This window comes from Syngnathoides biaculeatus, chromosome 13 (assembly GCF_019802595.1).
Source record: "Syngnathoides biaculeatus isolate LvHL_M chromosome 13, ASM1980259v1, whole genome shotgun sequence".
NCBI lineage: Eukaryota > Metazoa > Chordata > Actinopteri > Syngnathiformes > Syngnathidae > Syngnathoides > Syngnathoides biaculeatus.
The window spans coordinates 19707395-19725055 of NC_084652.1; the positions used below are offsets into that span (position 1 = coordinate 19707395).

Consider the following 17661-nt stretch of genomic DNA (forward strand, 5'->3'; position numbering starts at 1 on the left):
TTGTTCTGCATACAGCTGATCAAATCTACGCACAGATGAAGACCTGAATTATTGATGCCTCTGTTATCATGATGAGACCTGCCAGATTGTCTTTGATGGAATGAGATGCACTGTCAGTGTCTTCTTGTTTCAAGGCATATGCTTCTTACTGGTTTCAAACTAGTGTGGTCATTGGACCAACAGTTTACTGCAAAAGCTCTGTGGCGCACTTGTCATAGAAGTGACACTTTTTATCTCCTCCCTGATGTGTTCTTTATTTCCATCCCTCTGTCATTCTGATTTCTCTTTTTTTTTCTTTGCTTGAGCTTGTTTTGGATGTATATCGATCAATGAGACGTCATCTTTTCGTGTCCTCGGTAGTGGAAGTGGAAAAGAATAAGAAGATATATTATCAGGATGCAAATGTCTCCCTCTCCCTCCCTGTCTTACTCGCTTGGTTTGCATGGTTCATTTTCTTTCGTGAGCTTAGCACTGCTCAGCAGGGTGCCATTAACAATTCAGCCTAGGGAGGCCTTGAGGAATTGAAAGCGACAAAGTAGAAAAAGAATAGAAATACTGAAGCTAGAAAGGAGACGGGGGTGTTGAGAGAAAGGGAGACTATAGAATGGGAAGGGCAGGATGGGATGCAGACGGGACACTGTAGCACATTAGGAGATGGAGGGATTAGGGAAGAGGATGGCGTCAGTGAGAAAATTTCTATCGACATGAAGAGAGAAATCTGGGGAATGACAGAGGGCGCTATGAGAAGGTTTTGTGGTCTTAATATAGATTTACAGTAAATGGACACCCAGAACATATAGAACTGGCATTTGTCTGTGTAGGGATATCATATGCATTCATTAGATGCAACCTTTCCATCCAGGTCACCACTTGGGCAGATGTGAACACAGTGGTGTCTTTATATTGAAGTTTACCATGCTGGGAACTCAAAACACTCAAATCATCTTTCCCTCTTAAAATGAACAGAAATGTCATTAATCCATTCAACCTCCCCCTTCAAAAAAAGGTTGATAATTTAAAAATGCTATGTTATTGTAGAGTAATAACATATTTAAATATAATATAATGAATTAAACATGTTGCCTGTCATGATTTAGTGCTGCAGTTCAGTTCATTGTGCCGCACCATCAGCTGTGCCTGCCTTGGCCAACTGGTGGCAAACAAACAAAGAATAGTACTTCTACTCCTACTGTAAATTACTCAATATAGCGTTGTAATATTAATTGTTTATGTAGCAAATAATTTTTTTTTTTTTTACCCAAAAGTACTGTTATAGTGTCACTGATGGTGTGGTGGTACACACACCTGCCTTTAGTGCGGGCAGCGTGGGATCGATTCCTGCTCAGTGATGTTGTCGATATCTGCCCTGCGCCTGACTGGCGACCTGTTCAGGGTGTAGTCAGCCTTTCGCTCAAAGCTTGCTGGGATAGGCTCCAGCTTTCCCGTGACCCTTGTGAGGATAAGTGGCTTTGATAATGGATGGATGGAAGTATTGTTATATTATCTGAGAATGACTGTTCCAGAAGAACCCATACCTCTTACATAGGACTGATGTCATCAAGCAGATTGTTATTATTCTGTTTTAACTGTTATGTAAAACTCTTGGGTACATCTGTGTTATTTTTAAGTGCTCCTGAAATAATGTTGATTCTTGCTGAGAGTCAAGTTTACATTGGTTATAATGTTGTGCAATGCTGAAACCATTCTACAGCCCTCCTGTAATTTCATAGAGGTTTATAGCAAGGACATGTGTTGGCAAGATTACTTTAGAAATGTAGTTGCTTACAATTACAAGTTACTCTGTTAAAAATGTAATAGTAATAGTATGCCTAGTTCCATTACTTTTTTCAGGTAATATAACAAATTACATTTGATTTGCTTTTCTTAATTTTGAATAAATGCATTAACAAGGCCTCTTTGTGTTTCCTCCAAAAAAGTTGATTCAATTCAGAGGTAATTATTTTGGAATTTGGAATTAACCCTTTTTTTTCTTTAAACAAGATATAAACTCATAAAATATGATTAAATGTAAACACGTTACATAAAATGTTGTCAATGGACATTATCGAAAAAAAAATTATGTCCTGTTGACGAAAGACAAATGTGGACAATTTTGCTTCATATGGCAAATATTGAAGAAGAAGAAGATGAAGATGACAAACCAGATAAGTGATAAAAAATAGAGCTTTTGGGGCTATTTTCAGATGGAACAAAAATTGTAATCATGGAAATTTCCAAAAGCAACTTATCATAAAAAATGTTCTCCCTGTAATGTAATGCATTACAGTGACATGCATCCATCCATTTTCTTAGCCTGTTATCCTCACGAGGGTCGCGGGAGTCCTGGAGCCTATCCCAGCTGTCAATGGGGATGAGGTAGGGTACACCCTGAACTGGTTGCCAGCCAATCGCAGGGCAATAGGGACAAACAGCTGCACTCACAATCACACCGAGGGGCGGTTTAGAGTGTCCTATTAATGATGCATGTTTTTGGGATGTGCGAGGAAACCGGAGTGCCCAGAGAAAACCCACATAGGCATGGAGAGAACATACAAACTCCTCACAGGCAGGCCAGAACTGCCAATCGCAGGGCACATAGGGACAAACAGCTGCACTCACAATCACACCGAGGGGCGGTTTAGAGTGTCCTATTAATGATGCATGTTTTTGGGATGTGCGAGGAAACCGGAGTGCCCAGAGAAAACCCACATAGGCATGGAGAGAACATACAAACTCCTCACAGGCAGGCCAGAACTGTGAGGCCAACGCTTTTGCGGCTGAGACACCGTCCCACCTACAGTGACATAAATTTTGCAATTATTTTATCTCATTAATTTGTTACTCCCCGCCATTGGTAAGTAGCCTATATTCAGTACACACAACATTCTGATGATGACGAGTCATCATTAAGTTGTTTACAGAATCGTCTTACTGCAAGTGTATCCTGAATTGGTTTGATATCTAAATATTGCTTTTCAAATACAGTATATGTTTAAGGGGCAGTATTCATTGTTCAGCAATAGAGCACTTTGTTTTCATTCCATTTTGTCTTTTGTCCCTCATTTGCTGAGATTTGTCTCACAAAATAACTCATTAAACATTAAAGTAGGTCTTATGTTCGCATTCTTACCATTATTTACAAACCATAAGAAAAAAACTAATTTGCTCTAAATATGCGCTGCATATTTATGTGATTTGCATTTTATATTTGGTACTTTGTGACAGAGCAAATGAATGTGTTCTCCCCTCAGGTCCTGACAACATGGAGACTGTATCTCTTTGCTGTCAAAGTCCCGACAAAGGTAAAGGTTCCTCTCTCTCCCTTGAATTTTACGGCTTTCACTCTCCAACCTTCATCTTGTGATATTTTACAGGCACACAGAGCAGTGAGGTACTGTAATACAGTGAAGAAAATAAGTATTTGAACACCCTGCTATATTGCAAGTTCTCCCACTTAGAAATCATGGAGGGGTCTGAAATTTTCAACATAGGTGCATGTCCACTGTGAGAGATAATCTAAAAAGAAAAATCCAGAAATTAAAATGTATGATTTTTATTTATTTATTTATTTTTAGCGATTTGTGTGATACAGCTGCAAATAAGTATTTGAACACCTATCAGCTAGAGTTCTGACCCTCAAAGACCTGTTAGTCCACCTTGAGAAGTGCACCTCCATTCCATGTATTATCCTGAATCAGATGCACCTGTGTGATGTCGTTAGCTCCATAAAGACAACTGTCCACCCCATACAATCAGTAAGACTCAAACTTGTAACATGGCCAAGACCAAAGAGCTGTCTAAAGACACCAGAGACAAAATTGTACAACTCCACAAGGCTGGAAATGGCTACCGAGAAATTGCCAAGCAGCTTGGTGAAAAAAGCTCCACTGTTGGAGCAATCATTAGAAAATGGAAGAAGCGAAACATGTCAGTCATTCTCAATCGGAGTGCAGCCCCATGCAAGATCTCACCTCGTGTGGTCTCAACGATCCTTAGAAAGGTGAGGAATCAGCCCAGGGCTACACGACAGGACTTGGTCAATGACCTGAAAATAGCTGGGACCACCGTTTCCAAGGTGACTGTTGGTAATACACTAAGACGTCATGGTTTGAAATTATGCATGGCACGGAAAGTTCCCCTGCTTAAACCAGCACATGTCAAGGCCCGTCTTAAGTTTGCCAATGACCATTTGGATGACACAGAGGAGTCATGGGAGAAAGCATTGTGGTCAGATGAGACTAAAATTGAACTTTTTGGTCTTAATTCCACTCACCGTGTTTGTAGGAAGACGCATGATGAGTTCCATCCCAAGAACCCCATCCCTACTGTGAAGCATGGGGGGGGGTAGCATCATGCTTATGGGGTGTTTTTCTGCACATGGGACAGGACGACTGCACTGTGTTAAAGAGAGGATGACTGCGGCCATGTATTGTGAGATTTTAGGGAACAACCTCTTTCCCTCAGTCAGAGCAATGAAGATGGGTCGTGGCTGGGTCTTTCAACATGACAATGACCCGAAGCACACAGCCAGGAAAACCAAGGCATGGCTGCGTAAGAAATATATCAAGGTTCTGGCGTGGCCTAGCCAATCTCCAAACTTAAACCCAATAGAAAATCTATGGAGGGAGCTGAAACTCCGTGTTTGTCAGCGACAACCCAGAAACCTGTCTGATCTCGAGAAGATCTGTGTGGAGGAGTGGCCAAAATCCCTCCTGCAGTGTGTGCAAACCTGGTGAACAACTACTGGAAACGTTTGACCTCTGTTATTGCAAACAAAGGCTACTGTATCAGATACTAACATTGGTTTTCTCAGGTGTTCAAATACTTATTTGCAGCTGTATCACACAAATAAATCATTAAAAAATTCATACATTGTGATTTCTGGATTTTTATTTTTAGATTCTTTCTCACAGTGGACATGCACCTACGATGAAAATTTCAGACCCCTCCATGATTTCTAAGTGGAAGAACTTGCAATATAGCAGTGCGTTCAAATAATTATTTTATTCACTGCAGTTTCAGTTTGAAACAGAGTTGAGAACAATTACAATAACTATAAGACATCACCTGGCACCTGATATAAAGCATTTGTGCCAGATATTTGGGGCGATAATTATATTGTTTAATGTGGGTGAAAATGAATCCAAACTATATGAAGCTTCAATTAATAGCTGGCAAGGCAATGTTAAAGTGTAACTCATATTCAAAGTCTGTGGTTACACATCTTGTAGTTCTTAGCCACAAACATCTCACACACATCAACATCAAAAGTTACCAAATTAATTGAAAAACACACTTTACAAATTGCAATTTATTCAGAAAAAAAACTTTTCACAAATGTATCTTACAACTACACACATTTCACATATCAAGCCATAAGTGTTAAGAATATAGCAGAGGTATAAACAAGGACCAATCTAATTTCTTAAGAAATAACATGAAAAAAAACATGTTTTCTGTTTCAGGTGGAAGTCACATTCAACTTCTTGGAAATACGTGCAATGAACACTTATCAAGAGCATCAGGTAACATTGTTGTAAGATATTTCCCATTCCTCCTTGGCCTGAATAAATAAGAAGGCAAACAGTATCTTGTGTACATTTTGTAGGTTATAATCGATACAGACAAGATCACGTATTCACTGAGACTGGAGACCCAGGACCAGTTGGATCATATGGTCAATCACATCAACTATGCCCTCTCCCGAGTCTTCAACAACTCCATTTATGCGTAAGCATCTAAGACTCCCTTTTGCCTCAAGGAAAGAAGTCTTTCCTGTTTTTGTGATGTGTAAGCTGAAAAGCAAAGACAAGTTGGCCGACAGTAACTCGCTCGTTAGAGCTTTGGGATGCTGGCAGCTTCACTTTTGGCTGGCTTTCCACTTCAGCAGCCAAGTTGAATCCTGTATCTCTGTCGTTTGCATCCAACCCATTTTAGTGTCTTGCTACGCTGTAGGACCCAGCAAAGATTGGGACTAATTTAGCCAGCTGACACTGAGGAGCAACATTCTAAGTGGGGCAGCTGCAAACAGAGGCTAAGAATGTTACTATTATTTTAACTAAGGGTCCGAAGATCATATTCACTGGGCAGCATTGTCACTAATGAGTAGAGTTGAAATTCTATGAAAATTTCACATCATGATTACCATGACTTCTGTTATCAAAAAGTATAAACGACATTACAGCTGCAGCTGAAACCATCAACGAGGTGTCTTGACTCAGTACCATCTGACTTTTTAAAAACTATTGGGAAGTCAGTGCTAGCTGATTTGCTCACTTCAGCCCGACGTGTTTCCTAAAGCTCTTAAAGTAGCTATTTTTTAGCCTCTTCTAAAAAACAGCACTGGACGCTTTCATGTTAGCAAGCTGTAGAGCTATCTCAAATCCCCTTTAATAGCAAAGATTGTTGAGGGATTTATTTTTAATCAACTCAGCATTTTCTTGAATTTTAAACTTTTTGAAAAAAAATCAATCAAGTTTCTGAATACATCACAGTCATCATCTGGATCTTATCAAAGTGTTAAATGATAGAAAGTTGAATACTGATTCAGGAAGTCTGTCGATTTTGGTCTTTTCATATGTAGATTATAATATACTGCTGAACAGGTTGGAAACGTGGGTGTGAGTGAATGGAAAAGTCCTTAAGTGATTCACATCCTACCTCGAGGAAAGGAACTACATGTAACGATTGGAAGTGCTCAATCTCACATAAATGGCAATGACATATGGGGTCCCTCAAGGGTCAGTTGTTAGACCCCTCCTGTTCAGCCTATGTAGGCTACCCCTGGGTCAAATTTTCCAGAACTTTAGTTTTGACTATCATAGCTAGACAGATGACACACAGTTATATATAGCAGTGTCTCCAGATGACTGTAGTTCAATTGAGGTGTTGTGCCACTGTCTACAGCCCATTAATAACTGGATGAGCCAAAATTTACTTCAACTAAACCACAAGAAAATTGAGAATTGTTTTTGGCAATAAAGAAAAAGGATTGCTGTTCATAAATACCTGCACTCACTATACTTAAAAAAACAAAGACCAAGTCTGAAACTTGGTGTTCTGATAGATTCCAACCTGACCTTAAATTACTAAAACGGGCTTTTACCATCTAAAGACCATATCCAGAGTGAAGGCTTGCATGTGTCAAGCAGACCAGGAAAAGCCCGTCCATGCTTTTATATCAGGTAGGCTTGACTATTGTAATGGTCTTCTCACTGGACTACTAAGGAAGATCATTCAACAGCTGCAGCTCATTCACAATGCTGGAGCTCAGGTCCTGACCTGAAACAAGGAGGTCACAGTGTATAACTCCAATGCTAAAGTATTTACACTGGTTTCCAGTCAGCTTGAGAAGAGATTCTAAAGTTCTCCTAATGTTCTGTAAATTAGTAAATGGTTTAAGTCCTGAATAAATGAAGACATGCTTCGGGAATACAAACCCAGTAGCAGTCACTCACATTTGATGTGTGCGACCGTGCGCCTCCGTGCTCACAAATCTGCACAGTCGAGCACAAAAAAATCACTCGCGTATAATTTGTTACGAGTAGAAAAATTGGCGACAGGAATGTTTGTTCCAATGTATCACTCGCTTGTTGCCACTTACGCCAATTATGTGGGACTAAACTTTCAGCATTTTCAAAACATTGCCGTTATAGACCATTCATGTTTATGCCTTGACAGGCCAGTGCCTTTAACTTTTATTCAGATAAAGTTCGTCAGATCAAGAATTTTGATTGAAAAATTTTAAATACTGTTTTATATCATGTTCTACTAATATCAGTTGAAATTGGAAATTATCGTTTCAGTTTGAAATTGTAGTTTTCTATTTTAGTTATGTATTTATTTTATTTTTAATTTACATTTATGTTAAATTAATCCAGTAAATTATTTTAAGGCCAGCCCTAACCACACCCGTGACTTTTTCTGTGAGCATGACTGACCACACCCGTACATTTTTCAAATGTGAGTGACTGCAGTAGGGCTCTGAGATCGACTAGTCACTAATGTTGAACGAGTGTACCCAAACAAGCAAATGTTCTTCCCAGCGGGTATTCCAAGTTAGCGAAAGCTCCAGCCGGTCCAAAAACGAAAGGTGGCAGGTGTCCGTGTATTTAATGTTCCAAGCAGCGTAGTTTCCCAGAGCAACCGTGAGGTCGTAAGAAGAAGCCCCGTTGTCCATCTTTCTCATCCACATATAGGTAATCCTTGAAACATTTCAGTCTTCCGCGTCATAAAGGACACAAAGAGTTCGTGTCACACGGACCCAAGAGTATAAGAGGAAACTGCGTCACATTATAAGGACTTAAAAGTATGAAAGGAAACAGTGTCGCAAAGACCCACATTGTAACAACTTTATAGCATAATAGGAAAATAAAAAGAACAGAGAACAAAAATACACACACATATAACACTACATACAAATACAATAAATAAATTTGCTTTGCTTTATTACAAAAATAAATGTTAACTAACCACATACTATATATATTTATATATAGTATTATATTTTTTTATATTACATTATTATATTTCAACATGTTTTAGTTGAGCAGCTGAAGGTGAGGAATCACCCCAGGACTACATGACAGGACTTGGTCAATGACCTGAAACGAGCTGGGACCACCGTTTCCAAGGTGACTGTTGGTAATACACTAAGACGTCATGGTTTGAAATCATTCATGGCATGGAAGGTTCCCCTACTTAAACCAGCACATGTCAAGGCCTGTCTTAACTTGCCAATGACCTTTTGGATGATACAGAATAGTCATGGGAGAAAGTTTTGTGGTCAGATGAGACCAAAATAGAACTTTCCGGTTATAATTCCACTAACCGTGTTTGGAGGAAGATGAATGATGAGTTCCATCCCAAGAACACCATCCCTACTGTGAAGCATGGGGGTGGTGGCATCATGCAATACTGCACTGTATTAAGGAAAGGATGACCGCGGCCATGTATTGTGACATTTGGGGGATCAACCTCTTTCCTTCAGTCAGAGCATTGAAGATGGGTCGTGGCTGGGTCTTTCAACATGACAATGACCCGAAGCACACAGCCAGGAAAACCAAGGCATGGCTGCGTAAGAAATATATCAAGGTTCTGGGATGGCCTAGCCAGTCTCCAGACCTAAACCCAATAGAAAATCTTTGGAGGGAGCTGAAACTCCATGTTTCTCAGCGACAGCCCAGAAACCTGTTTAATCTAGAGAAGATTTGTGTGCAGGAGTGGGCCAAAATCCCTCCTGCAGTGTGTGCAAACCTGGTGAACAACTACAGGAAATGTTTGACCTCTGTAATTGCAAACAAAGGCTACTGTACCAAATATTAACATTGGTTTTCTCAGGTGTTCAAATACTTATTTGTAGCTTTATCGCACAAATAATCATTAAAAAATCTTACATTGATTTTACATGATTTCTGGATTTTTCTTTTTAGATTATCTCTCTCACAGTGGACATGCACCTATGATGAAAATTTCAAACCGCTCCATGATTTCTTCGTGGGAGAACTTGGAATATAGCAGGGTGTTCAAATACATATTTTCTGCACTATAGGTGTGTATATAGCTACTAAAAAAAAAATAAAAAATATTGGGGGTGGGGGGACGTAATCCGTAAATCAATTGTGCTAAATGTGTTGATGTCCCACCCTGGTCGAAGCCGTGATTGGTGAACACGGCGCCACCGGGGTGGTTCGGACGGGGAGGCGGTCTGGCGGGCGGCCTTGTTTATCACCGCCGCGGAGTTTGTTTGGCCGCTGGCGGTATGGACATGATCCGCATATCATCTAAATATGGCTCGAAACGATAGGGTAATATTGCCCCGGTCACTTCACTCGCTTGTGAGATGTTCTCTTCTTCAAAAAGAACTTCCGTGTCAGAAGGGGTGTCGGAAAAATCCAAATATCTCCGTTGTTCGTCTTCCATAGTAGGTGGCACAGTGTATTTTCAATGGCGAATGTCCCAGTCAGGGACAGAAAATGCAGCCAATAAGAGAATTCCACAATTTTGCGCATGGATGACGCGCTCTCTGTTCATATTTATTTTTTCGTATAGACATTGAAGTGAATAATGTTATGTAGTTTTCATTAAAATATCTATTTTAGAATATTTATAGGCATGCTACTTGACATTTAATTCCCAAATAAACGAAAGTTTGAAATATCTTGTGCCATTTAGAAAATATTGACCATGAAAAATTTGACAGTTTTCAAATATTGCCATATTTTTTTAAATGTCGTTTTATATATATATATATATAATATATATATATATATATATATTTATAATCTTTTATTTTCCTTCATAATGGATTTCAGATTCAAATTCAGCATAAAAACAACAGCAACAATGAAAATCGGATCAAATCAAAGTCCTGCTCTCGAGCGATATCTTGCTCATGAGCATGATCACCCTCTAATCAATTCAGACTCAACTTCACTCTACTGTATAATTATTGGTGACGACTACATGTGCAGTGGCTTTTACACCATGTTGGTCAATTAGTCTGGGTTGTAGGCAAGTTTGAAACTCAAGGTTTGATTGCATAAAGCCTTCTTAACTGATGAGTACTCTTACCTTACAACACAGCAGATAAGAAACAATTTACGAGCGCGCTTTACCGCCATGTTGTAGTGATAGGATAAGCAAACTCAAAGGCGAATGGCTTTGTAAAAGCATGCTCATGTCCCTGCTGATTACACAAAAAGCCAATGAGCATCTTATCAACAATACCTTTATACACTTGTAATTATAGTTTATATTTTTAATAACCATAAATTTCACAGTCATTATGATGCACCTACTACATTGGTAAGCTTTGGCACTTAATATTTAGGTGGCAAAAGGTGAAAATAAAATATTGCTGTCTGCCACAACCAGTCAATCCAATATTAGTCATGGAATTTTGTATTGAGTAGCTGGAAAGTCATGGAAAATTCATGGAATTTTGATTCTCTTGAAGTGTACGAACGCTGTGAAACTTATTGGGGTCGCTGTATTGCGGTACATATATAATGCCGATAGTATCAAGATAAGACACTCGCCATGACTACTTGGTGATAGTATAGGTAGCGTAAATATTAAGGTCATTGATATGGTTAGGTGGTGTTTGACACTTTTTTGTTTGTGTTTGTTGTTGAATTCCACAGCAGAGGAGCTGTAATGGTATCAAATAGTCAAAGCAGGTAGAACACACAAATTTAATGTTTAGGAACCCAATTCTTATATCTTTCTGCTTATTACAAGACATCCATCCATTTTCCTCCGCTTATCCGAGGTTGGGTCACGGGAGCAGCACCCTCAGCAGGGAAGCCGAGACTTTCCTCCCCAACCACTTCTTCCAGCTCTTCTGAGGGGATCCTGAGGCATTCCCAGGCAGGGCCGAGAGACATAATCTCTCGAGTGTGTCCTGTGTCGGCCCCATAGTCTCACCAGGGAGACTGAAACAGATAATTGAGCCACCTCATCTGGCTCCCCTTAATTCGGAGGAGCATCAGCTGTACTCTAAGCCCCTCCTGGATGACTGAGCTTTTCACCTTATCTCTAAGGGACACCATGGACACTCTGCGACTTCATCAAGTCATCATCTCCATCACCCACAGGAGCGGTTTGCAGCAGAGTGTGAAGCGGCTGGCATGAAAATTATTACCTCCAAATCTGACCCCATGGTCCTCAGTCGGAAAAGGGAGGAATGCCCTCTCTGGGTCATGGATCCTGCCCCAAGTGGAGGAGTTTAGATATCTTGAGGTCTTGGTCACAAATCAGGGAAGAATGGAACGGGAGATTGACAGGTGGATCGGCGCAGTATCTGCAGTGATGCGGACTTTGTGTCAGTCCGTTGTGTTGACGAAGGTACGGTACTATTGAAATAGAGGCAAACCTTTGAATAATCTTCACTTCAGTTTTATAATCACAGGAGGAAAGTATTCAGTGCTTCAGTGCAGTGACAATTTTTTTTTTCTGAAAATCTTGCTAATTTATAACAAAAATAAATTAACTCGTATATACATAGAGCGGCAGCACGGTGAATCAGCTGGTAAAGCGTTGGCCTCACAGTTCTGAGGTCCCGGGTTCAATCCCGGAGCCGTCAGTGTGGAGTTTGCGTGTTCTCCCCGTGTCTGCGTGGGTTTCCTTCGGACACTCCAGTTTCCTCCAACATTCCAAAAACATGCAACATTAATTGGACACTCTAAATTGCCTCTAGGTGTGATTGTGAATGTGGCTGTTTGTCTCAATGTGCCCTGCGATTGGCCGATAACCAGTTCGGGGTGTACCCCACCGACTCCCCGTTGACAACTGGGATGGGCTCCAGCGCTCCCCATGACCCTCGTGAGGATAAGCGGTGAAGAAAATGGATGGATGGATGCGGAGAGTAAATCTTTACAGACTTTGGTCAATACTTTGTTGTACACTTTTATCATAAATTACAATCTTCAATATGATGCTTTAATCATCATATTGATGATTTAATGCCATAAGCTATCTTTACATTTCTGTGAGTGGTTTCCTCCTTTCAACACATCTTAAGCTTCATTAAGTTGGATGGGCCATTTTTAGATCCCGCCAGAGATTTTCAGTCAGATTCTAGCCTGTCTGACCAACTCAAGGACACGTGCAGATTTGTCCTGAAGCCACACTTTTAATATCATGAGTCCATTTTAACTCAATATGTCTCTGTACAATGGTACCATAATCCTTCCCTCAAGTCTGACTTGTCTCCCAGGTTCTGTAGCTGAAAGATATTCCCACATCTGATTATGCTGCCATTACAAAGCTACATTGTAGGTTGAATTGGGCCAGGTAATAAATAAACATTGCTCATCTTGTTTCATCAAAATGCGATGTCTTGCATTCATTCAGTTAAACAGTTCGATTTTGTTCTCGTCGGAACATAGAATTTAGTCTCTCATGCTCTGAGTCCTTCAGGTGCTTTTGGGCAAACTCCAGGCAGGCTGTGATCTGCCTTTTATTAAGAAGTGCATGGCTTCTGTCTGGCCGCTCTTCCGTACAGACCTGATTGGTATATACAGTGAAGAAAATAAGTATTAGACCACCCTGCTATAGCGCAAGTTCTCCCACTTAGAAATCATGGAGGGGTCTGAAATGTTCATTGTAGGCGTGTGTCCACTGTGAGAGAGATAATCTAAAAAGAAAAATCTAGAAATCACAATGTAGGTTTTTTTTTTGTGTGTGTGATCAAATAAGTATTTGAACACCTGAGAAAACCAATGTCAATGTAGTCTTTGTTTTCAATTACAGAGGTCAAACGTTTCCTGTAGTTGTTCATCAGGCTTGCACCCACTGCAGGAGAGAGTTTACCCCACTCCTCCACACAGATCTTCTCTAGATCAAACATGTTTCTGGGCTGTTGCTGAGAAACAGCGAGTTTCAGCTCCCTCCAAAGATTTTCTATTGGGTTTAGGTCTGGAGACTGGCTAGGCCACGCCAGAACCTTGATATGCTTCTTATGGAGCCATGCCTTGGTTTTCCTGGCTGTGTGCTTTGGGTCATTGTCATGTTGAAAGACCCAGCCACGGCCCATTTGAGGGGGAAGAGGTTGTTCCCAAAATTTCACAATACATGGCCACGGTCATCCTCTCCTTAATACAGTGCAGTCGTCCTGTCTCGTGCAGAAAAAACACCCCAAAAGCATGATGCTACCACCCTCATGCTTCATAGTAGGGATGGTGTTCTTGGGATGGAAAACATCATTTATCTTGCATGGGGCGCAATTCTGATTGAGATTGACTGCCATGTTTAGCTTCTTCCATTTTCTAATGATTGCTCCAACAGTGTACCTTTTTCCACCAAGCTGCTTGGCAATTTCTCCCTAACCCTTTCCAGACGTGTGGCATTGTACAATTTTGTCTCTGGTGTCTTTGGACAGCTCTTTGGTAGTGGCCATGTTCCAAGTTTGAGTCTTACTGATTGTATGGGGTGGACAAGTGTCTTTATGCAGCTAACGATCTCACACAGGTGCATCTGATTCAGGATGATACATGGAGTGTGTACTTTTAAATGCGGATTTACAGGTCTTTGAGGCTCAGAATTGTTGCTGATAGACAGGTGTTCAAATACTTATTTGCAGCTGTATCACACAAATATATTGTTAAAAAATCATACATTATGATTTCTGGATTTTTCTTTTTAGATTACCTCTCTCACAGTGGACATGCACCTACGATGAAAATTTCAGACCCCTCCATGATTTCTAAGTGGAAGAACTTGCAATATAGCAGGGTGTTCAAATGCTTATTTTTTGCACTATAGCTGCTGAGTTTGTTGTCATTCTGGAAGCTTCCCTCCTTTTTTCTGTCGAGGAACATAGGAGCTCTGACTGTGTGCCATTGTATTCTTGGTCACTTCCCTGACAAAGGCCCCCTCTTCCACATACACTCTTTGCAAACGGACAGACAGCTTCAGGAAAAGTCTTGTTGGTTCCGAACTTTTTCCATTCATGGGTGATGGAGGCCACTGTGCTCACTGGGGCATTCAAAGCTGAAGAAGTGTGTCTGTACCCTTCTCCAGATCTGTGCCTGTGGATATTCCTGCCTCTATGGAAAGATAGAATTATTTGACTTGATGCTGGTTTTGTCGTCTGGCATGCATCTCATCTTATATAGACAGATAAGCACCTTTCCCCAAATCCTGTTCAGTCAAGTGAGTTTACCACAGGTGGACTCCAATAAAGCCATACTGTAGAAAAATGATCACTGGACATGGTATATACCTAAGCTAATGTTGGGCTACATGGCATAGCTGATGAATAGTTACCTCCCAATTTTTTTAATTATTATTACATTTGCAAAAATCTCAAAATTGTATTCATGTTCCTATTATGAGTTGTTGTGTTGTACAATTTTCAGGAGAAGTACAGCTGTAACATCACAAAATGTGGAAGTGAAGTGGTGTAAATACTTTCCAAATGCACTTTACATATAATTTAACAATTTATACTTTGCACATTTACATTTACAGTGTTCTGTGTAGAAATGCGTTTTGCTCTTTAAACCACAATGCATTATTTGCCTTGAGGATGCTAGTGGAAAAGTACAGAGAAGGTCAGAAGGAGCTACATTGTGTCTTTGTGGATGTAGAGAAAGCCTATGACAGAGTACCAAGAGAGGAACTGTGGTACTGCATGCGTAAGTCTGGTGTGGTAGAGAAGTATGTTAAAATAGTACAGGACATGTATGATGGCAGCAGAACAATGGTGAGGTGTGCCTTAGGTGTGACAGAGGAATTTAAGGTGGAGGTGGGACTGCATCAGGGATCAGCTCTGAGCCCCTTCCTGTTTGCAGTGGTAATGGATAGGCTGACGGATGAAGTTAGACTGGAATCCCCTTGGACCATTTTGTTCACAGATGATATTGTGACATGCAGTGAAAGCAGGGAGCATGCAGAGGAGCAATTAGAAAGATGGAGACATGCACTGGAAAGGAGAGGAATGAAGATTAGCCGAAGTAAAACAGAATATATGCGCGTGAATGACAAAGGTGGAGGGGTAGAGTGAGGCTACAGGGAGAAGAGATAGCGAGGGTGGAGGACTTCAAATATTTAGGGTCAACAATCAAGAACAATGGTGAGTGTGGTAAGGAAGTGAAGAAACGGGTCCAAGCAGGTTGGAACAGCTGGCGAAAGGTGTCTAGTGTGTTATGTTACAGAAGAGTCCCTGTTAGGATGAAGGGCAAAGTTTACAAAACAGTGGTGAGGCCGGCCATGATGTACGGATTAGAGACGGTGGCACTGAAGAAACAACACAAAGCAGAACTTGAGGTAGCAGAAATGAAGATGTTGAGGTTCTCGCTCGGAGTGAGCAGGTTGGATAGGATTAGAAATGAGCTCATTCGAGGGACAGCCAAAGTTGGATATTTTGGAGACAAGATTCGAGAGAGCAGACTTCGATGGTTTGGACATGTTCAGAGGCGAGAGAGTGAGTATATTGGTGGAAGGGTGCTGAGGATGGAGCTGCCAGGCAAAAGAGCGAGAGGAAGACCAAAGAGAAGGTTTATGGATGTGGTGAGGGAAGACATGAGGGCAGTTGGGGTTAGAGAGGAAGATGGAGAAGATAGGCTCAGATGGCAAAAGATGACACGCTGTGGCGACCACTGACGGGACAAGCCGAAAGGAAAAGAAGAAGAAGAAGCTCTTTAAACCACATACCTCTTTTTTTCCCACTTATTTTCCCATTCTATCTCTTCCACACATTACAAAACTCACTCGCAAACTGCTGCTTCCAGTTTGCTGATCTTTACTGTTAAATTGTTTACTCTTGTGGTCATATCGATGCTCGTCCATGCATTTTGGTCTGCGTAGTATTTACATTTGAGCTCAAGTGGTACGCCTCGCTCCAGAGATTTTGTTCCAAGAGGTTTTCTTATTTTGTCTGCACCCAGACAATATTCACACTGGAGCAAAATAAGCCACACCAGCGTAGCAATTGAACTTTCCTTTCAACCAAACAAAACATGAAAACTGTGAATACCCTTTTTTCAAGGACTCTTCAAAACCTTTGACAATAGACTCGCAAAAAAAATCCCATATACTATGCTAGCAGCCATTATTTCAGTTCTTTAAACAAAAGTAAATTTAAAAACTTTAGTGTTTCATCGGTTTTATTGTCATTTATGAGGGACTACTATCTACCACGGGGTTCCATCAGCATTCATGGGGGTTACGCCCCCACCCATCTGAATATGCACTCAGTGGTGTTGCATAACTGCATATACTTTATTTACATCACTGGTCAAACAATTTTAATAATAATAATCAATAATTGCACATTGTTTGCAACCTCAAAATGTCGCGTTGCAGTTGTACTCTGATGAGTCCTTTACGCAGTAAATAGATGTTCATACAATCTGTATATTTTGATATTAAAAGTCCAGTTTTTCCCTGTGTAATGGCCTACGTTGGTCTTTGGTGTTCATAGTTGATAGTGTATATGACAGTGGCAATTCTCTCTCATCTTTCAGTCCACCTATTTGTCGAGCAGAAGAGCATATGTCTGATGGAATTCACAAATATTCACCAATTTCAGAGTCATCGTTAGAACCCCAGAAAACTTGCGGTGAGTCTACAGTACTTTCTAGTCACTGATCTTATGCTCATACAGTACATGATGTACATTCACAGTGTCCATATGATTATTAGTGTCGTTTATTATACATGGTCATTTGTTAGTGACTGACTGTCCCTTTTTTGTTATGTATGTCACAGTCACGCACCTCAGTGTTTACAACTGAAATCTCCATTTACTTTAATTTTTGCCATTTTTACAAAATACTGACCTGAGGGATTAATTTGTTTTTATATCCCTTGTTTTTTAGGAGGTTTTTCAGAAACATATGCAGCTCTATGTGACTACAATGGAATTGGGTGCAAAGAGGAAGTGCAATGGGTGAGAAAAATTTACAGACTGCACAAATAAATCTGCTCCGATTCTTGTTCTCACACACACACACACACGCACGCACACAAGTAAGTGAAGTGAAGTTAAAGCTGTCTTTGAATGATTTCATTTGTTAAGGACAAAAAAACCCCAACAAAGTTTCCTGGCCTTGAAGAGAAAAGGTATTGGCCCCCTAAACCCAAGAAATGGTTGGGCCATTCTTAGCAGCAAAAACTGAAAATCATGCCTTTTCTACAACTGGCAAGGAGTCTCTC

The 17661-nt window shown here is 40.5% G+C and overlaps 1 protein-coding gene across 12 annotated transcripts in view; it reads left to right on the forward strand.

Moving 5' to 3' along the window:
• Positions 1-17661, forward strand: part of carmil3 (capping protein regulator and myosin 1 linker 3) — a 140964-nt gene that overhangs the window by 23199 nt on the left and 100104 nt on the right. For all 12 annotated transcript variants that reach the window (XM_061839763.1, XM_061839758.1, XM_061839764.1 and 9 more), the window contains exons 3-7: positions 3252-3302; positions 5466-5525; positions 5609-5730; positions 16971-17065; positions 17325-17395. In XM_061839763.1, coding sequence (XP_061695747.1) covers positions 3252-3302; positions 5466-5525; positions 5609-5730; positions 16971-17065; positions 17325-17395 — 399 coding nt within the window. The remainder of the gene's footprint in view (positions 1-3251; positions 3303-5465; positions 5526-5608; positions 5731-16970; positions 17066-17324; positions 17396-17661) is intronic.